At 42.4% G+C, this 19811-nt stretch overlaps 1 protein-coding gene across 2 annotated transcripts in view; it reads left to right on the top strand.

Annotated features, from left to right (window-relative positions):
• The window catches only part of RCOR1 (REST corepressor 1), an 87517-nt gene extending 69438 nt beyond the window's left edge, over window positions 1-18079 (top strand). For both annotated transcript variants that reach the window (XM_074583935.1, XM_074583934.1), the window contains 7 exons: window positions 1099-1217; window positions 4743-4821; window positions 9041-9235; window positions 10213-10290; window positions 10999-11056; window positions 11610-11839; window positions 14338-18079. In XM_074583935.1, the coding sequence (XP_074440036.1) occupies window positions 1099-1217; window positions 4743-4821; window positions 9041-9235; window positions 10213-10290; window positions 10999-11056; window positions 11610-11839; window positions 14338-14379 (801 nt within the window). In that variant the 3' untranslated portion in view covers window positions 14380-18079. The remainder of the gene's footprint in view (window positions 1-1098; window positions 1218-4742; window positions 4822-9040; window positions 9236-10212; window positions 10291-10998; window positions 11057-11609; window positions 11840-14337) is intronic.
• Window positions 18080-19811: the final 1732 nt, after the last annotated feature.

Raw genomic sequence — 19811 nt, 5'->3', positions numbered from 1 at the left:
TTAGCATGTGTTTGTAGCCAAGTGGATGTTTGTCATGAACAGCCTTGTTCCCTGAGTTTGTTCTGTGGAACTCTTTTAATTCCAGTGTACCAGCCTGCTGCATGGCTATTGGCAACACGACATCGACACAGCACCTGTGCTTTGCCAGCGCAGATGGATTTGTGCCTGTGTGCAGCTGTGGACCAGGGTGGTAGTTCTGGTGTGATCCATTATTAGGACCTAAAGTCAACCTGCAGTCTGAGAACTAGGCTTATCTCAAGTGAAGACTTAAACTGAAGTAGCTGAATAAGAGAGATCTGGCTCTTGCTCGCAGTTTTGTTTTCCTCCCCACCCGTCTTGCCCTCCAAGCTGAATCAGACACTTATCTAAACCATGTTTCATTCAGCAAGAAAGGCTGGACTTTTACCTTGTAGAAGTCCTGTGTGAGAACATCCATGCAGAGTACCTCAGAAGTGGAGAATTAGTCTTAATGTGTAGTTTTATGCTTTTTGGAGTCAGACTTTTCATTCATAGCTACAGGGCAATGACATTAGTGTAAGAAGACCAAAAAAAAAAAAAATATTCTGAGACTTATGTTTTTCTATGTCCTGAGTTCACCATACAACAATGTTTCACCTTTTGAAAACATCTTTTGTTGAGACCTTTGAATAGACTTCATCCTGTGAATGGTGTGAATAAGCGTTTCCAACCAAACATCAAAGATATGCTTGGGATGTAGCCTGCAATTCAGCAGTTCCCGTGGTTGCTTACACATGCCTGTGTTGGCTTTTAAAACTGTTATCTCAGTTTCAAGGCCTCATTTCAGATTTGCTCTTGCTACGTTCCTCTATTCTGAAGAGAACCAGCTACCTGGCTAGTGAGTGGAGGCTTGCTGAGATGCTCTTTAGAGATTTTGATGTCCTAAATAGTAGGCACTAACCTGAAACACTCCCCTGTAGATCCTTTTTGGAAAGGCTGCAGAACTGCCTTGCTTGAGCCTTCGAGAGAATCCAATGTAGAGAGATCAGATGTTCCTTGACAAAACCAGACCGATTGTATGTGAACTCCTGGGGATACTTTACATATAAACATATAAAAGGATACATGTTTAATTTACAGCTTCCTGACAAATCAATAGCCAGCCTGGTGAAATTTTACTACTCCTGGAAGAAGACAAGGACTAAAACTAGCGTGATGGACCGTCATGCTCGTAAACAAAAAAGGGAACGTGAGGAAAGGTAGGTTTGCAAGCAGAAAGGCTATGTATTGACGCACACTGATTTCTTCAGACTATCTCAGAGATTCCTGTCAGCTTGTAAGAAACTAGACGTAGGATTTTCCCCAAAATGTTTCCTGGTACCACACCTTCTTTCCCCACCCCTCTTCCCTGCTGTGCATGTTTTGCTTTGCTTAAAGCCAAAAGGAATCTGTCGGCAATTAGGTGTGCTCCCTTTTTCAACGCTGTGCAATTGCCCTGCACTGATTGCCCTCTAGTGCAGTGGTCACCATCCCATCGCTCCAGAAGCTTTTTCTCTGATACTGCTTGAGGGTGGAGCAAATGAAATTAAAACTGTTTACAAGCTGATTGGCACTGTTGTCAGCAGAGCCAGAAAAGCTGATAAGCAGGACAGTAAGAGGAAGTCACGAAAGAGCTAGAAATCTGCCTTTATTTCCTCCATGTGATGCTCATCAGAGTGAGAATGTGCACCTGATGGGGAGCCGGCTCCAGTGCAGCAGCCCTCAGCCTGTGCAGATGGACACACAGACCCTTCCCCTGCATTTTCCTTAGAAAACTGTTACCAGTATAAGGCTGTCAGGCCAAGCTCCATTCCCTGAGAAAGATGAAGTTAAGGCTGTGTTTTACAGTCACTGAGAAGAAGGTAGCGCAGGGGAGCTTAGGAGGAGATCTCTGGCAGAGCTGTTGCAAGGAGTGCTGGGTGCACTAGGATTTGGGTGAGGGTGGTGGTGTTCAGGGGGTTACTAGCTGCTGAATTTCAGCAGATGAGCTTGACTCCTGCGTGTGCAGCTTTGTCTGCAAGTGCACCCTCTTGGATACCCGTGCAAGCCCTTGAAGGTAGGTCAGCCAGTGGCCTTGTGTGTATTGCTAGAAGTATCTGTACAGTTAGAACTGCCACTTGGTGACTTTGCCTAGTTCTAGATCTGACAGAGCCTCAGAAATGCAGTGGCCTCAGATGTGTGTGGGGACAAAAAACCCCTATGAACAGCAGCAACTCCATCTGCTTGATGCAGGTGCCTTCTCAACCTGCTCTAAAATGCAGTTAGCAGCTTTGCAGACCAAACTTGATGTGCCTGGCTTTGGAAAACTGCTAATGTAATTGGGCCAAATTTTGCAAAAGCTTTTCCCTTAAAGGAGTTGCTGCTCTAGCACTTCCTGGGGAGCTGTTTGCTGGCTCTGGTGTGTATGAGTGAGCCCTGTTTGGGAAGGAGGAAGAAATGTGTTTCCAGGGTTGAGCTGGGACTACACCAATGACTCACTCAACCTCTCCCATCTCTCCATTAGGTCAACAATACTTGCTTAACAGGCAGGGCCAGGGAGAACACTACCAGCCAACTTGTCCAGTACTTAGTTGGCTTTCTCTGACCTGAGTTTCTTTTTCCATTCTGTTCTTTTCCCTTCTCTGCAAAGGCTGTCTTGATTTTTTTTTTCTTCCCCACATCCTGCCTTTTTTTTAAAAAAAAAAATCCTACTAATTTATAGGGCAGGATATTTTATAAGGAGTATGTGTTTGTCTCGTACTATGTAGTTTAGGATCTTTTAATACTACCTCTCTATTTTTGTTTTATGCTCGTAAATGAAATTACTGCAATTTGGAAATACACCTCTGTAGTACCTATGCCTGTTTGCTGGGAAAAGCAGCACCTCAGACCATCTGGTGACTGGGAAAGAACTGTATGAGCTGCCATGTGCTATAATGTTGTAACCTTTGAGGAAGGCAGCTGGATTGGAAATGCATAATTTGGTTTACATCTGCAGCAAGCAAATCACCAGGCCATCAGCTTGATGTTTGATTTCCCTTCTTCCCCTCCGTTACGTAAAAAACCCCTACGCCCCCAAAGGATTTGTCAGTGCAGCCATGTGGGGCGTGGAAGCAAAGCTGAGTGAGTTTGGGGTGCCCATATTTTGAGGTTGTACTGTGCCATTGGGTGTTGGCAAAACTTCAAAAATGTTCTTCAGTTAATGGTGATCAATGTCTAAAACTGCAGAAATGAGTGGGTGGGTTTTGATCTAGCTCACGTCTAGGGAACTTGCTGGAATAGAAGAGCAAACTCGGAGCACAGCAAAGCCTGTGGGGGTTTGGCCTTTGCAGAAAGGCTGAAATCTGAACCTAGGTGAGAACACAAGGAAGCTCTTTTGGAGATGGGCTTAAGAGAAGAAGCAGTCTGAGGTATCTCACTCAAATACTGCTATATCTCTTCTGTGGCTAGACAGGGAATTTCCCCAGCCCCACAGATTGTCACTAAAATAGCTCCTAGTGCATTTGGGACCAGGTTTTCAGTAGCTGTTCTTAATTGTATGCGAGGAGCTTTGTGTATGCAGCCCTGGGAGGGGATGCTTGTGAGTTTCTTTCCTGGAGTCCTGATTACCCAAACTAAATATCTTGTGAATCAGCTGGTGAGCCAGGTGACTTGGGAGAGCAGGAATGGCTTGTACAAGTGACTGCTCTTGCGGAGATGGATGCCGGCTCAAGCCACCCAGCAGTACGTTCCTCCTTAGGCTATGTCTGCACAGGACGGTGCTGCAGCAGGGAGAGAACGGTGAGCAAGCGCCGGTAGCGCAGCCATGCTTGCTGTGGAAACACTCCTGTTTCCAGCGGGAACGCTTCCTGCCCCAATCCAGCTCCCCAGCAGCATAGCACAGCTTCTGCCGGGGTTTCTCTGCACAGCCCTGCCTTGCTCTGTCGCTGTGACATACCTGAACGTACCTGTGACATACCAAAGTTCCTTGGCCTAGGCTATAAAGTTTGACATGACAAAATAGGCTTATTTTTATTTATTTTTAAAATAATAATAATAAAAAGCTATGATTAGGTCAGCTTATTTCTTCTGTTTCTGGGCATCATCCCAAATGGTGCAATTAACTTTAGTTGTGTACAGTACAAAAATTCTAAATGGTGAAAGTATATTATTATTCTGTAACTGATAACCTCTCTTTCTTTTCCAGGGGAGAATGAAATGTGAGGCCGTCACTAAAAAAAAAAACAAACCCAAAAAACCCCCCAACCCAATAACCAAAATACCCCAAACATTTTTTTAATGCGTGTTCTTGACTGACTTCATCTTGTGCTTGTCTATTTTGCTAAATGTTAAGGAGTTGTATGAAATCCATGTTTTAGCTACTTGCTGTAATTCTAAGTCTTTGTTTCTGTCTCTGTTTGCCTGAAGTTAAAATGCTCAGTGTCCCGTGTTCTTTAAAAGATGACTTGTGTAATCAATTTCATGTATCTTGCCTTCGTCTGAGCCGACTTATTTTGCCTCAGTATACTGCTGAGAAACTTTCTTTACAAGAGATGGTCCCTAGTACCTTTACAATTAAGAATTTCTTGCCTGAAAATGAAAACAAATAAACAAAAAAACCCGAAACAAAAAAAACCACCCCAGCCCCCTAAAAAACCACCCTGTGAATAAAACTAAGAGAAGCTGTTGGACTTGCTATTGCATCCATGCATTTCTTTTTAGCATGCTATTTATAGAAGAAGAGGGCCTCACAAACTAATACAGTACTGTTTGCTTTTGTCTTCCAGTGAGGATGAAATGGAGGAAGCAAATGGAAATAACCCTATTGATATTGAAGTCGAACAAAACAAGGAGAGCAAAAAGGAGGTATAATTCTTTTCTTACTACTGTACAAATGAAAGTATTTACTTACTAGCTACTTTGTGTAGAAGCTGACAGTATCTAATTTTCGTTGTGCTTTGTATAGTTGTCATACAAGAAAAGAAGAATTGTCTTCAGAATTATTCTTAGATCAAGACAAGTATAGCCAAATAAGCTGTTATGGATGGAGCTGGGAAAATTTACCATCCCATGATAATGTACTATGTGAATGTTTCTGGTCTCTTTGATTCTCTCTTTGGCTGTGTTAGCTTGAACCACCTTCAGTGATGGTTTAAATCAACCTAACTGGGTGGAGATGGAGTAGGGGCACTTACATCCCCACTGAGATGGCTTGGTGGAGGGGAAATATGTCCTTTAATCTGTTCTAGGTAGACTAGCAAGGGCGTGTTTATCTACACCTTAGACTCGAAGGTAAATTCCCAATGTACTGAAATCCTCAGCAACAGTTCTGAGGATTTCGGTGGTACCAGGATTGCAACTCCAGTGATGAACAGGAAAGGAAAAAGCTTTTGTGTGGCCAGTTCATTTTGTCTGGCAGAGGGGCCTTAACCTGTTGTTACGCGCAGAATATTTTGTCTACTTAAAATGTAGTACTTGCACCTTACTTCAAATACTTCATTGTAAGTGGGCATAGAGTTCTGGATGAAAATAGCCACACAAATATAACAGACAGTTTTGAAAACCTAGTGTGATGCTTAACAGGGAAGCGTATACTTATTTTTATGTGTATAACCTGATGGTTATCTGTTACTAAATAAAAGCCTTGCCATTCAGCAGCAGTGTGGGTTGTATGTGTGAGTGAGTACTACACGAAGATGTTTACCCTATGGCCTTCTCTCCTTGAATCCTTTCCTCATTTCAAGTAGACTGATTTCTCTCCCGCAGTCATTCTCTTTCCATTTTTTTAAAATTATTTTTTTAAAAGGATATGTGTAGGGAAAAAAAACAACCTAGAAATATTTAAAAACATGATTGCACACAGGCAAAACCAAAGTCTTAGAGCAGCTGCTTTGTCAGTTACTGTCAGTGAAATTAATTCTGAAAAATCACAGTATTCTAGTCTGTTCCTTACCTATGCCAGAGTACTCCTGAGACTTTCCAGAAAAGCCTAGCTTTGCTTCCACTGAAGGAACCAGCATCCCTGATGACTTCCTAGGAGCAGAAGGGCTGTGGAGCCACATGTATTCACCCTTACAATAAGCTGAGTTCTCAAAAGCCTCAGCAGCACCCAAACTGGGAGGGTTCTCTCTTGGCTAAGTTGCAGCTGCGTACTGCAGCTCTCCAGTGTGTCTTGTAAATAATTAATATTATCATCTCATTTCCCATTATTTTAATAAATGTCCAAGTTTAAATTGCTCTGTAAACTCTTTGAAAGCTTGCATCTGTAAGAGAGCTCCCTTCAATCCCTTTTATTCTTGCTTCCTTCCCTACCAACGCTGGCATGCTCTGAACTTGCTGCGGAGGAGGGAAAGGCATTTCTTCGCCAACTTGGGCCACCTCTGTTGTAAGACCAAACCAGAGCAGATGTCTGATGGCTACCATCAAGACGTTTTTGTAGAAAGTCTTGTATGGGCTGTGTGCCCTCCCTGTCACACTAATACAGGCCATGGCGCTCTAACCGATCTGAAGGAGATCACCAGAACTCATGGCACATGTGCAGTCTGGCTGTGTATGCAATGGCAGGCAGCCTTGGAGGGGGGGCTCTTCTGGACATGGGATGTACTGGTGGGTAAAAGGAAGCTGCTACCCTGCATAGCCTGTTCAGAGTTGATTTGATTGGATTTTTGCAGTACCTGCGCCTGGGGCTGATTGAAAATGCCTTGAGAAAGAGAGCAGATATCCAGGAGGGGAATATGTTCTTTCTTGATAGTTGTGTTTCTTTTAATGACGTGGTCAGATGTGCAGGCGTGGTGATGTACCACTAGCCCAGGACTCTTACCGTAAAGAACCTCCTTGTCCCAACCCCGCAGAGATGGTTTTTCCAGCTCTGAGACATGTCGCTTACTGTATGACTTGCCGAGTAATACTGGGATTTCTCAGAGTATCTGAAATCTCTCATCTGTTTCCTCTTTTGGGGATCATTGGAGGAGGAATCTTCCCTTTTTAGTACTTTCAGTGTTAGTGCAACAGTTCAGGTTTCCTCAGACTGTAACTCCATAATACTGAGGTCATGAGCTGGAGCTGGTTTCTCCACATCTTCCCTGTTCCTGGAAATGCCTCCCATTTTATCCTCTACTTTTACATGGCTTGAGATAGCTTGGTCTTTTTTCTTTTTACACAGTGAAATCTGAGGAATGGAACCTTGTTTGTACGAAGGGGTTTGTAAGACTGAAGTGCGCCGATAGCAGTGTCAACATCTAAATAAACAGAGGAGCACTGCTAAATCCCTGCATTTTAATTTTCCCTGGTTTTCATGAATTGATTTAATTCTAGAGAGATGTGTGTGGCCAGGAAAGCAAGAGTTTCCAAGATAGGGTAGACATTCAAATTTTCAGAGCCTGCACAATATCACTGATCCCTAGAGGCGTTTGGAGCTGTCAAAAACTTCTTGTCCACAACACAAAAGAGCTTCACATTCTTTGAACTGTGTAAAACAATCATTTGAAACTGCTTTCATTTTTCCTTAATGTTTGGGCTTCTTGGATATTTGCACTGCAGGCATTGCATGTTGGTCAACCTACAGCCTGAACCTGATGTGAGGCATTACTGACTGCATGACCCTATGAAATTCTGTATGTAGATGAAATATGAATAAATCTGACATGTCTCTCTATGTTGAATAATTTACCTGGCTCAGCTATCAAAGTGCTTGCTTCTGAGGAGGAGTGCAGAGCTTACCTCGCTCGTTCATAGCTAAACCAGTCTGGTTTCTCCTGCTCCCCACTCCCTTCTGCAAAAGGACATAGGGTATCCATCCTGCAACAGCAATAGTTACTTCTTGCTCCTGGACTTGCCTTAGGCATTGTCTCTCACGGAGTCCTTTGCACTAAAGGAGGGAAGAAAAAGGTTGAGAACAGGCAATTGTCTGCGTTACTGCTCCTGTGTGGCTCTTGCTGTTGAGCCCATGAAAAGGGAGGGTGCAAGCTTTTATCTGCTGGCAGCTGTGCTGGCATCCTCCAGCCTCCGGGAGGCAGAGCATCATGATTACATGGGGCTTTGTGCTCAACCTTGTGTGGGTTTGAATGAGAGAATTTTAATGTTCACTAATGAGCAAATGCCGCAAACTGTGTAGAAACTACATGTAGCTGCAAATTAGGAGGGAAACAATACCGCTAAGTGAAGCCAAAGTGTTTAAAGCTGGCAGTGATCAAGTAGAGGATTTCAGATGTGCGGCCTCCCCTCTCTGCTTTTTCTCTCCCCATCACCCTTCTTCTGTTCTGTGTTCTTGGCCAAGCTCCAGCCACTGGGCAATAAATCTTGGGTCTGAGTTGCTTGTTGAAAATAACTTCTGGAAGAAATGGTTTTGGTATTAAACAATCGGATGTGCTCTTGAAGTATGTGTAGTATAGGGTCCTAGCTAATCAACCTGTTAGAGGTGTGCGCCTAATTCTTTGCTTTAGGCAGAAGGCATAAAAACAATCAGTGGTGTGTGAAATATTCCCTTTTCCAAAAGAGAATTTGTGGGCAAAACTACATTCGTTTAATGGAACAGTTGATCTATCAGTGCTATGCAAGAAAACTTGGCTTCCAAGAAACTGCGTAATGATCTAAGAATTACTTTGTAGTTGCCTTGCTCCTTTATCCTTAGCCTTTAAATAAATTTGGTTTATTCCTTTCCCTGACACGTAGAAAAATAAGCCTCTGTAAACTCTTCTAGTTGTGTTCTTCCCCTGTCTCCAAACTCCACATTGCTTCCTTCTGGTGTTCAGTTAAACCGGTGTGTTCAGGCCTGGTGATGAAAGCAAGAAGAAAGGTTTTGGAGCATTTCGAAATAACCAGAATATTTAACTGCTGGAAAATTGGGCAAAGAACACAACCAGTATCTCTGTAAATACTGAAAGTTGCCTAGAAGAATGGAGAGATTTCTATAAGACAGTGTTTGTATGACATTGCTTAAAGCAAAAAATGTCATCATCTTTGCAACCTACCTTTTTCATTCTCCAACCTTTGACGATGGCTAAAAGTCATAGAATCACAGGATGGTTTGAGTTGGAAGGGACCATTAAAGCTCATCTAGTTTTGTAAAACAACTGTTGTTTGCCAGGTGCCGCCCGCTGAAACTGTTCCTCAGGTGAAGAAGGAGAAGCACAGTACGCAGGCCAAGAACAGAGCAAAGAGGAAACCTCCCAAAGGAATGTTCCTTTCCCAAGAAGATGTGGAGGCCGTTTCTGCCAATGCAACAGCTGCTACCACTGTACTTAGACAACTGGACATGGAATTAGTCTCAATCAAGCGACAGGTATGAATGGGATAGTTCAAGAGTAACTGCTGTTTTGCCTATCGCAGTCTGCAAAGTTCACAGGAATTTGTAGCTTGACGGTGGGGATGCACATCATTATGTGGCTTAATTGATACAGCCCTGTGCTATAAACTAATGCAGCCCTGTGTTTTACATCTCTCTTATTTTGGTTCTATGGGCAAGCTGACTTTATACATGAAGTGAAGCAAAAAAAGTCCATAGTACTGACTTGAAGGAACAATTGTTAGTGCTTAGTATTTCTTGCAGTTCAGAGTTCCTTATATTTTAGCTAGGAACTTCCCTCAGATGACATTTGGTTCCAGCAGTATCTGATTTCCATATGCAACAGTTGGTTTCCTTTGCCTTTTCATATGGTGCTTTTGGAACAGGCAGATACATTTGTTTTATTCTTTCTTAGACAGGCATCATACAAACTTTCCTACGTACCTTTTGCTTCCCTGATGGATCTGCCTTTTAAACAAATGTTTTTCAATATCTGTTAGTAAAGACAGGTTTACTACGTGAGTCTGTTTTCTAGATCTGAACATTTTCACTGTTTCTAAAGCAGAGATCTGGCTCAAGCTCTTTATTAAACTTAATAGAATTGGTATTTTGGCCTGAAGCCTTTTTCTTGGCACTCTGGGAGAAGCGGAGCTCTCAAGCAGTCTTTGATTCATTACTTGCTGTGAACAGGGCCTTTCTTTTTATGCTGGGCTTCATACAGACCTCGAAGTTGGGGCAATTCTTGCTCCAAATAACTTGCAGATAAGATAAAATAATTTAAATGGGATCTCCTGATGTGTCTGCTGCCCCTGCATTTCATTATTCCAATATAACAAACCTTTTTGGAAAATGGAGGTTGTGAGAAAAACTGGAATGCTGAGCTTGTAGGGTTCCTGCTAGGGCTGCTGGAAGAAGACTCGTCCAAAGATTATTTTTTTCTGATCCTTGTTAAAGGGATGAAACTTTCTTTTCAGATTCAGAATATCAAACAGACAAACAGCGCGCTCAAAGAAAAACTTGAAGGTGGTATAGAACAATACAGACTTCCAGAGGTAGGATCATTTTCTGACCCGTGTTTATTGTGGGGATAAATGCTAATCTGTGTTTACATACCAGGGCTATTCCTGTGTCCAGTAAACTGGGAACAATGTCCTGTTAGTTGTCAGTGTGAATCAAGACCATGACCGTATTCGCTGTTGTTGTGTAATGGAAATGGGAGATGGGGAGAAAGTAAGAGCAGTGTTTAACGTGCAAAAGTGGTTTCTAACAAAAGGACAGGTATCTCAGATATACCATGTTTTGTCAGTGTTGTATCTGTGTGCCCTTGTGAGAGCAGTCATTGCTTTTCTCTACATACTGAGAAATGTAGGAGAGGATGTTAAAGGCCCATCTTTCTCTTGGCACTTAGTGCTTTTGCTGTTTTCTTTTCAACTCTGGGACCTCGTGCTGGAAATAATTTGGCCAAGATTACAGGGGGTGTCTGTGATAAAAACAAGTAGGTGCTTTGGAAGAGTGTGGCTCTTAGTTATCTGCTCAGACCATTCCCTATCTGTTTGTATTACTGTGGCTTACAGGCTTGGTGTATGTCACAGTTAACTGAAAGGACGCCATACGCAGTTCTTTGTTGAAAACATTGTTGCTACTAAAAGGAATGATATAGTTTGACTAACAGTTAATTCCTTGTGTTTTTGTGAGCTTAGATGCAAGTGAAAGTTGTTGCTTATGTAAATGAAGTTACCTGATTATTTTTTGATGTCTAGGTTGTTCAGAAATTTAATGCACGTTGGACCACAGATGAGCAGCTTCTTGCTGTGCAAGGTATGGCACTACAAATCTATTTGTACTTCAGTTGGTGATAATCAAAACTCTGCTGCATTTCAGAGCTGTGTTTCCCTTCAGCGACTAATGAAAGATTTTGATGTTGCTGTGTACTTAATGCCCAAAGAATGGAATTGAACAAGGAAATAGTGTCACTGCCCCCCCCGCCCCGCCCCGGCAGTATAAATTGCACCATACGAATGTTTGCGAATAATCTCCCCTTGTACAAGCTTTCAGAAAGTGAAACTCTACTGGAGTCCCTGCTATGCCCTTTGCCTGCATAACTTCTCAAGTAGTACACAGGTTTACACAGGTCTTTTAGATTTGGCTCTGCCCATCTTTACTATACCTCTGTTCTCTTCTCTAGGGCTATTCTTAACTGTGTCTCTTGCCCAATTTAGACTTTTTTTTTTTTTTTTTTTTTTGCTGGATTAATCTGAGAAAGGCACAAAACCTTGACAGAAGTTCAGCTTTGGATCCTTATGCTGTGACTTGAGCCTGGTTTGTGGTCTTTGTGGAAATAACACATTGCTTTTGTTTTTGTTGCTTTTAGCAATCAGGAAATATGGCCGAGACTTTCAGGCAATCTCTGATGTGATTGGAAACAAATCTGTGGTGCAAGTGAAAAACTTTTTTGTAAATTATCGACGTCGTTTCAACATAGATGAAGTTCTACAGGAGTGGGAAGCAGAGCATGGCAAAGAGGAGACAAATGGAACCAATAGCCAGAAGCCTGTAAAATCCCCTGATAATTCCACTAAAATGTCCGAAGAGGAAGATGAGGTAAATCCAATTTAAAAATCGCATAAAATTCCCCATCCGAGATGAGTTCAGATAGATGTGTATAGATACACTCTTTGCAAAAGCGATTTTTGACAATCTTCAATCTGAGCGTATTTCACTTCCTCTGGATATGCAGATTCCAGTACTGATTTTGGGAACTGGGAGTTCCAGACATATATGAAAGTGGAAAGAGAACAGTTAATTTGCAGCCCTCTGACAGTATCTGTATCTCATCAGCACATGGACATTTTAATGCCTGTCGCTGCCAAAATCCCATACATCTTTATCTCATTTGGATGTTTTCCCTGCATGTAGTTGTCCAAGCTGTTCTAGGTTTGGCTTTGTGGGTCCCTACAGTCTTCTGAGGCAAATATCGCTCTTTCATTTTTGACAATGGAGTGGTTTCACTTGGGGGAAGGGAAGAAAGCTATAAACAAGGCGAGTGTGTGAAACTGTTCACTCTGGAATTACCTAGAGGCAAAGTTTCCTTGATTTTACAGCAGTTTCTGTGAAGACAGAAATTCTAGAAACAGCCTCTCCTTGATGGAGCTTCATGGAGTTAACACTTCTCCAAAGACAACGTGTGTTTGAAGTTAACTAAGAGACTGTAGAGTGTTTAAATATGAAAGTTAGTTACAACAGTGTAATATTAACACAGTCTTACAAAAGAAAAGCCCGCTAGAGGTTTGCATGTTAAAAATGTCTGATCTAGGACTCCCTTTGGCCTAATTTTATAAGACAGCTTGGCGCAAAAGCTGTATCTTCTAAATGCAAGCACAGTCAACAGCGTAAGGCTGATTTTGGTCTCACACGGACTAAAGACTTCTCAGTGTACTGCATATTTTTGTTGCCCCGATTGTGGTTGGCTCACTTGTACGTTGCCGTTCAGACACTTGGAGAGCAGAACTTCATTGCTTCACAAATCCTAATGATGTGTTATTCAAAGATGCTTACATCTTGGGACTAGGTCCAAAGGTATGACAGAAGAACAAAACCAAACTCAAAAAAAATTGCCTCCTCAGAAGGGTATGAGTGAAATTGTCCCATTCTTACAGAATTGAGAGGTGGAGCAAAAAAGCGATGGTACTAGTAGATAGCCAGTCATTTGAAAGACAGGTGGCTCGTGTCACTGCCTCTTCCTGTGACCAGTAGAGTTGTATCTGTTGGCAGCGCAGAGCTTTTTTTTTTTTTTTTCTGAGCCCTCTGAGGTTCTTCCTGGCTTTAAATACACCGTTGCTCCTGAAAGTTAGAGCCAAGAAAGAGGAGCCTCACTTGAGATAGGAAGGAAATGGTTACAGCAGGAACTGGAGTGTGCTGATGTGGCCAAGTGTGTGGATACTGGAGCGATATGTATCCCAGACAAGTTAGCAGAGGAGGAGGAGGGAGAGTGGAGACATGACAGCAAGGTTTGGTGAATGACTGGTAGAGCAAGAGTCGTGATCCCCAGACCAGTCATGGAAAGTGCCAAGCACTGAGTGGTGGAAAGGGGACCAAAACAATAGGCTGCTGGGAATAGTTGCAAAGCCTAGAGAAAAGGCAGCTATTGCGAGAGTCAAGCAGTTCACTGCGCCCTGCAGTATGGTAAGGGATGAGGGTAGAGCCTGCCTGCACCAGGCTGATGCAGGCAGGAACCAGGCAGTGTGGCAGTGAGCCGCCAGCTGTGACATACCCTGTATACCTTACATGAGCACCGTGTGGCTTGTGGTTCTCGTTGAAGCCTGTTCTGGACAGTAGGAACTGATGTGTCATGGCTAGGAGGAGGAAGGTGCTGGCAGCATGGAGAGGATTTTAACTAACCAAGCCTGCAGCTTTTTATAAAAATGCACAAGGGAAGGGACATAAGGGTGTTGCACAGCGGACATCTAATGGCCACCATGCTCTGAGTGCATCAGACATTGCCTCTCGGGCTGACTATAAATGTGGTGCTCCTGCCTTCAGAGGTAACATAAGCACAGTGCTGACTGGGTGCCTGTCTGAGCAGTTCTGGGTACAAAGTGAAATGTCATTGGGATTATCACCTAAGCACTTGCACCGATGGCTGGTCAAAGTCAGGTGGAGTCAGTCAACGGTAGCCAGGAGAAGACTTTGCTGGCCTAACCCTGCAGTCCCTCAGGTGCTTTCTCCCTGGCATGCCTTGTCTGCCTGCCTGCCAACCTAGTAAAAACTTTGTCAGCCCTCTGACTGCTCTGGGCTTTCCCCTTCAGTATGTTTTCATAGCAAGCGGCCACAGTTCTGTTTTTTGGGTTGTTTTTTTTTTTTTGTGAAGGGCTGATTATAAAGCAGCCTCAACCCCAGTCTTAATTCTTGTATGTTTGTACTCTCAGCAAATTCCAGTGCGGCTCATAATAGGGGAAGCTGCTGTGATTCCTCCCATGTGCCAGGGTTGTCACTTTCAGTACGGTGGATCTGGGGTGAAGTTTGGAGATGCAAGAAAGCCTATGTGTATTCATTTTTAAACTAAACGTCTCCTTTTTCTCCCCCCTCCCCCTTCCCTCCAGGCTACTTCTGTTCTTGATGTCAGATATGCATCTGCTTCGTGAGAAGGTGCTGTAGCCTAGAACAATTTGTGTTGACTACTGTGTTATCCAGGATATCAGGTATTAGCAAACCTCAGACAGCCATCTGCATCATATCTGTGGACAAGCAGCTATTACCAAAAAAAAGGCAAACGCTTCCAGTCCTGTGCTACATCTGCCTTAATCTCCCCTCATTCCTCCATACTGCCTCCACTTTCTTTCAAAAGCACCCAGGTAGCTCAGCTCTCCATTTCATCAACGTCCTGCTTAAGCATGGGGATTCCTAGAACCAGTAACACCTGTCTGTAAATTTTGACCAACCTGCAAAACAAGGAGCTCCTTAGCAGCCCCACAGTAACTCTACACATTAGGAGTTCTTATAATACTTGGTCCGTAGGGTATAAGTACGTATTGCTGCATGGCCTTGTGGTCTCCGCTTCCTGTGTATTCTTACGATGACACTATTATTAGCGAGCTTTCTATAAAGGAGAGGGCTGTGCACATGCCAGTGGTGTCAGGTTTGTTCTGAAATGACAGGGCATGTTAACAAGCAATCTTGAATAATGCGAAGTGATAGGAGATGTTATTTCTAAGGTTTGGTCAGTCCAAGGTTGTAAACGTAACTCATTACACTTCTGGTTTGTGCAATTCTTTCCACTGTATTTGTGTGTTCTTGCTTCATAGAAAGCTCCCTAATTGAGCATTTTATTCCTGTATATTTTAATGGCTTTTATTTAGTGCAAAAGGGAATACGTAACCTGAACCTGTTTGATACGCTATTTAACCCCTGGCATTCAGCATTTGCATTGTAACTTGTTAAATGAGTGCTACACAACTTTCTTTTTCCTGATCCTCTGCGGGATTAAGTCAAAACAACTTTCTCTGGTGCCTCTCCTTTGGAATATGTGCCTTTTTACATTTGGCTACCATAGGTCACTTTCTGTCCCAGTGTCTCATTCCTCTTCAGAGCGCTGTTTGCCAAAGACATCAAACTACTTCTCCCATTGGAAGTCTGGACGAGGGTTGGAGTACAAAATTCAACCTTCCGGTAGTTTTTGGTCTCTTGGAAGTTTAATGGAGAAGAACTGGGTTAATTTCATTGGCCATTTTAACCCTTCTGAAGCACACACCGCTTTCATGTTCTGAACCAAAATATGCAATTTAAAATCTAAGAGGTGCTTTTCCAAATACTTGGTGCATGCAGCTTTCAAATCCCCCAGCCCTCTGCTCGGATGACCTGTGCTGTGGCCTCTCTAGCTGGCTTGAACTGGAGCTGTTCCTCAAAGTCCCGTATGAGGACTTTGCACCTTGAACAAGGTAGTTGCTGGCTGCCGAGCAGAGAGCGTTCAGAGAAGCTAGAAGCAGCAGTATTACTTCTTTTCCAGTGGAAAGCTGCAAAATAACACTAGTCACAAAGCATTTAAAAATGGTTAATTTCATGATCTTGGAAGAAACCGCCGTGTGTCTTTGCAGGTGGAAAAAAGGACCTTCTTTGCCTCTCTTTCTCTACAGAGGGTTGAAGCCAAGACGGCACACAGCAATGTGCGGCACCAGCCTCCTAACACAACCTGAAATGAGCTAGTCCACGTCCTGGCCTGCAGCTGAGGTGCTGCAAGCTCTGAGTCTAGCCCCGAACTTGGTGCTGATGTTTGAGCTGCTGGGCTGTGCCGGACTGTGTGCTGTGAGGGCTCTGCTCTCTGTACCTAAAGGAGGTAGGCTAATGCCAGCTGGCTGACGGAGCCAGCTCTGCCTGCACCTCCTGCAGGGGAGACACAACCCAAGGAAAGGCGGAGGAGGTAGCCTCCTGTACCACCAAGGTGGTCTCCTCCTTGGGCCTTGTGTGAGGAGCGTAATTCAACATCAGAAATTGAGCAACAGTGCCCAGGCGAAGGAGCAGATAGGCATTTCTCAGGGCGGGCTAGAGTGCGGATCCCAAAAAGGGCCTGTTTCAGCCACTTTGCAGCTGTTTCATTTTGGTAGCTCCAGAGAGATGCTTTGAGGTAGGTGATGGAAGGGAGCTATTCCCTATCCTCTGTGTGGGAAACCTGTAATCCCAAGTTTGTGGCAGCGTCTCTACAGCTGTTCACGTGAACTGGCAGCTCCGTTGTGGCCCTGCAGATGTTCCTTCAGTCCTGTGGCAGTTGGAGTTGGGAGTCTCTTGTGGGAAAGGACACTAGTTGTTAGCCAGTGTGAATTAGGATTAAAGACAGGCAAATAGCACTGTGAATTCAGCTGACAGTTCTGGTATAAAGCAATGCCGCTCATTAGAAATACTCTAGTATTAAACCTCCTGCTGGTACCAATGCACGGAGACAGGACCTCGCCAGTGTGAGAGGGCTGTGTGAGCTTCTATCCCAGCTGGCGAAACTCACCGGGAGAGGCTTCTGCTGACGAGCTAAGTTACCTGTGAGGACTTTTCATCGGTTTTTGCCCTCAAATCTGTCCATCTTGTGATCAGAAAAGTTGTGTTTTGGCTTCATCCCCAAGGGGTAGGGGGAACCATGTATAATTCATGATATTAGGAAGAAAAAAGTTGTTTAATTACTTTTCAGTTGACTGCTATCTTATTGTAGTTGATACATACAATATAATAGCACTGTATTTTAAACGTTTAGTTTTTTACATTCTCTTTAACTGTCTTTTTAACTGCAATGAAATAATTTTAGCTTTTGAAAGTTTAAATGGTTTGGTCTTGTTTAGGTGAAGACCCTCTTTTTTTTTTTTTTTTAAATGGGTCAAGCATTAGGTACATCAACTGGTTGCATTCTAATTAGAAGGGTCCACAAAGATAACTGCATAAGTTAGAATATTCACTTAAATTTTGTTTCTTAAACTATCAATGTGAATGTCATAATTATATATATTTTGTGGAAAATGGGAAATTATTTCTCCTAAGTATAAGTTATTGTGCAAAATATGGTATCGTTAAAGAAAATGATAGTTTAAGTTTTAGTTTTAGAAATCTTAAAGATATAAAAGTGTATTGCATATGCATAAACAAATTTCATTTGTTCTATTTAATTTTTATGTAGTTGTGTAAAGTGCTAGGTAACTTCTTTTTTCGCTTATCCATTAAAACAACCTTGTTACTTGAATATTCGTGTTTAACTGGTTTGAAAGAGTGATCAATTTTTGTAATATAACCTTATAACCAAGGGAAAAAAAACAAACAAACCATGCCTCAGTTGTGCTTAACAATACAGCAACAATGTACAATCAGATGCTTAAGACCATAGTAGCCATAACTGGTAGTGCAACCACAGTGGTTGTGTCTTGATAGATTTAATACCAATGGGGATAATGAATTCTTAATATATTTTTACAAGTTTGCAACCAGGAAGACCCCATTAATACCCACGAGAACACTTTTTTAGTCGTTAATATAAGAGTGAAACTCTTATTCTCTTAAAGCAATGTCCTGACAAACATATTTTTTTCCTGTACAAATGCATCTGAAACATTATATTAAAATATGCTCATTGTCACTTTAAATTTCAGTTTTTATTCTCTAAATCGCTAATATGCTGTTGGTATTCTTGCACACCAAATATGAGCCAAACAGTGCATTACACTAACTTGGTCACTGGATTTGTGAACATAAATCTCCAAGTCAATGAAGCGCAAAAATATCGTAGGAGATTTTTCTGATAATGCATTTTTTCAAATCTGTATAAAATTATGCATTGCCCATTCAGCGATGAGTGGCCTGATATTTACTCTTTTTAAAAAAAAAAAAAAAAAAAGAAAAATGATTTTTTTTTTATTAGCTCCAGCTTGTCTTCAGCAAGTCAAAAATCTCGCGATCTTGTGCAATGCCCCTAAAGCAAATACTTTCTGCCACTCCCTGGATTAATGCAGCTTTTCCTGTTGATAGTAAAGCACAATTGCAGTGAAAGTTACAGTTCAGAAGATGGAAGGTCAGTATAGTCTATGCATGTTGTATAATAATGAGTGTTTACATTCATATTCTCCTAAAATAAAATTTATACTGGAGTGTATAGTATTCCATTATGTAGATTTTATCAATTTTGTTAACTGCTTATAGATTGCTTAAAAGAAGTTTTTTCAAGATTTTAAAAGATGTATAAGGTTAAGTTTGCAAATATAATGGAAATGCTGTATAGCTTTTGAAGTGATAAAATACTCGTTGGGATTTTAAAGAAAGTATGTTGTAAGTAATATTTTAAATGTCTTTTTTGCCTGTTTTCTATTATTCGGCACACTTACTGTGATGAATGTTCATAGCATTATAAAATTGCTTAGCCACTGAAAAGTAACATTTGGTTTTGAATTATTTTACTGTATGAGGAATTATAGTGGGGTAAATTCCTTTGTGAAATTCTACATAATTCATTTTTCTATGATTTCCAATGTTTGCTGACATCAAATAAAATTTTTTCAAGCCATTGATGTAATAAAACACGTAGTAAAACGTTATTGACGTAAAATGTGAATCTGATATGTAATTGGTCCCTTACCTTTTTGGTCAGGAGAACCGACCGGGGCTTGCCCCCTTCCTGTATCGCATCCTCCGCGTGTCGGTGCGCTTGGAGTGCGGGTTAAACTGATAAATGTGCTGAGGACCTGAAGAATAAACTGGTGCCTGCTGCATGCCAAGGGCTAGCACTTCGCTAGCACAAAGATCGGCATCTTTGTCCTGCAATGAAAGGAATGCAGTTGAAATACACGGGAAAAGGTGACTCTTAACCCGGCAAGCTTAGCAGTGTGTAGATGTTGCTGCCACACATGCTCAAAACGGCAGGAAATTTTGCACTGGGCTTCAACCTTGGGATTTTCAGGAAGGGAATATTTTCTCTCTTCACCTGCTGGGTGTAACGGAGCACTAAATGCAGAAGCACAGGTAAGACGTTACAGGGCAGTTGGGGGAAAACAGCTGCTTTCAACAGGCAGGGTACCAGTAGGCCTTTCTGAGCCCAGGAGTTAGCACAGGACAGATGACAAGGAGTTTTCTGCTTTGCTCACACGTGTTAGACGCAGCAGAACTAATACAGCAAGATTCCGCGGTGGTTTCCAATGCTGTAGCGTATGGAGGGCAGGAATTAGTCATGCCTGCCTTTATTGTAAAGCAAAGTGGGGTGGGGAAGGAGAGATGGGCTTGGGGTTTTGGAAGCACGGACAGCATTTTTAAGAGTTGAGGGTGTTTCCTTACTGGAAAGCATCTTTGTAATTTTCCTGGTGGTGGAGAATACGGTACCAGTATTGTGAAGTAGTAATCTGCTTTTTTAGCAGAGTTGTTTGACTCTTTCAGCCCTTAACCTTCAATACAAACCAGCCCTTCCTGCCCCTCTGCCCCTCGAACCCCAAAGTAAAACAAAAAAAAAAACCCAAAACAACAAAAAAACCCCAAACCCTAAACAACCAAACGAATAAAGAAGGAACTTCCCCTCCCTTCGATGGGGGAGCATGAGCCAGGTGAGGAAATCGGGACTCCCTCT

This window comes from Larus michahellis, chromosome 4 (assembly GCF_964199755.1).
Source record: "Larus michahellis chromosome 4, bLarMic1.1, whole genome shotgun sequence".
Lineage (NCBI taxonomy): Eukaryota > Metazoa > Chordata > Aves > Charadriiformes > Laridae > Larus > Larus michahellis.
Note: the sequence above shows the minus strand (reverse complement) of the source record. Positions and strands in the feature narration are given on the sequence as shown.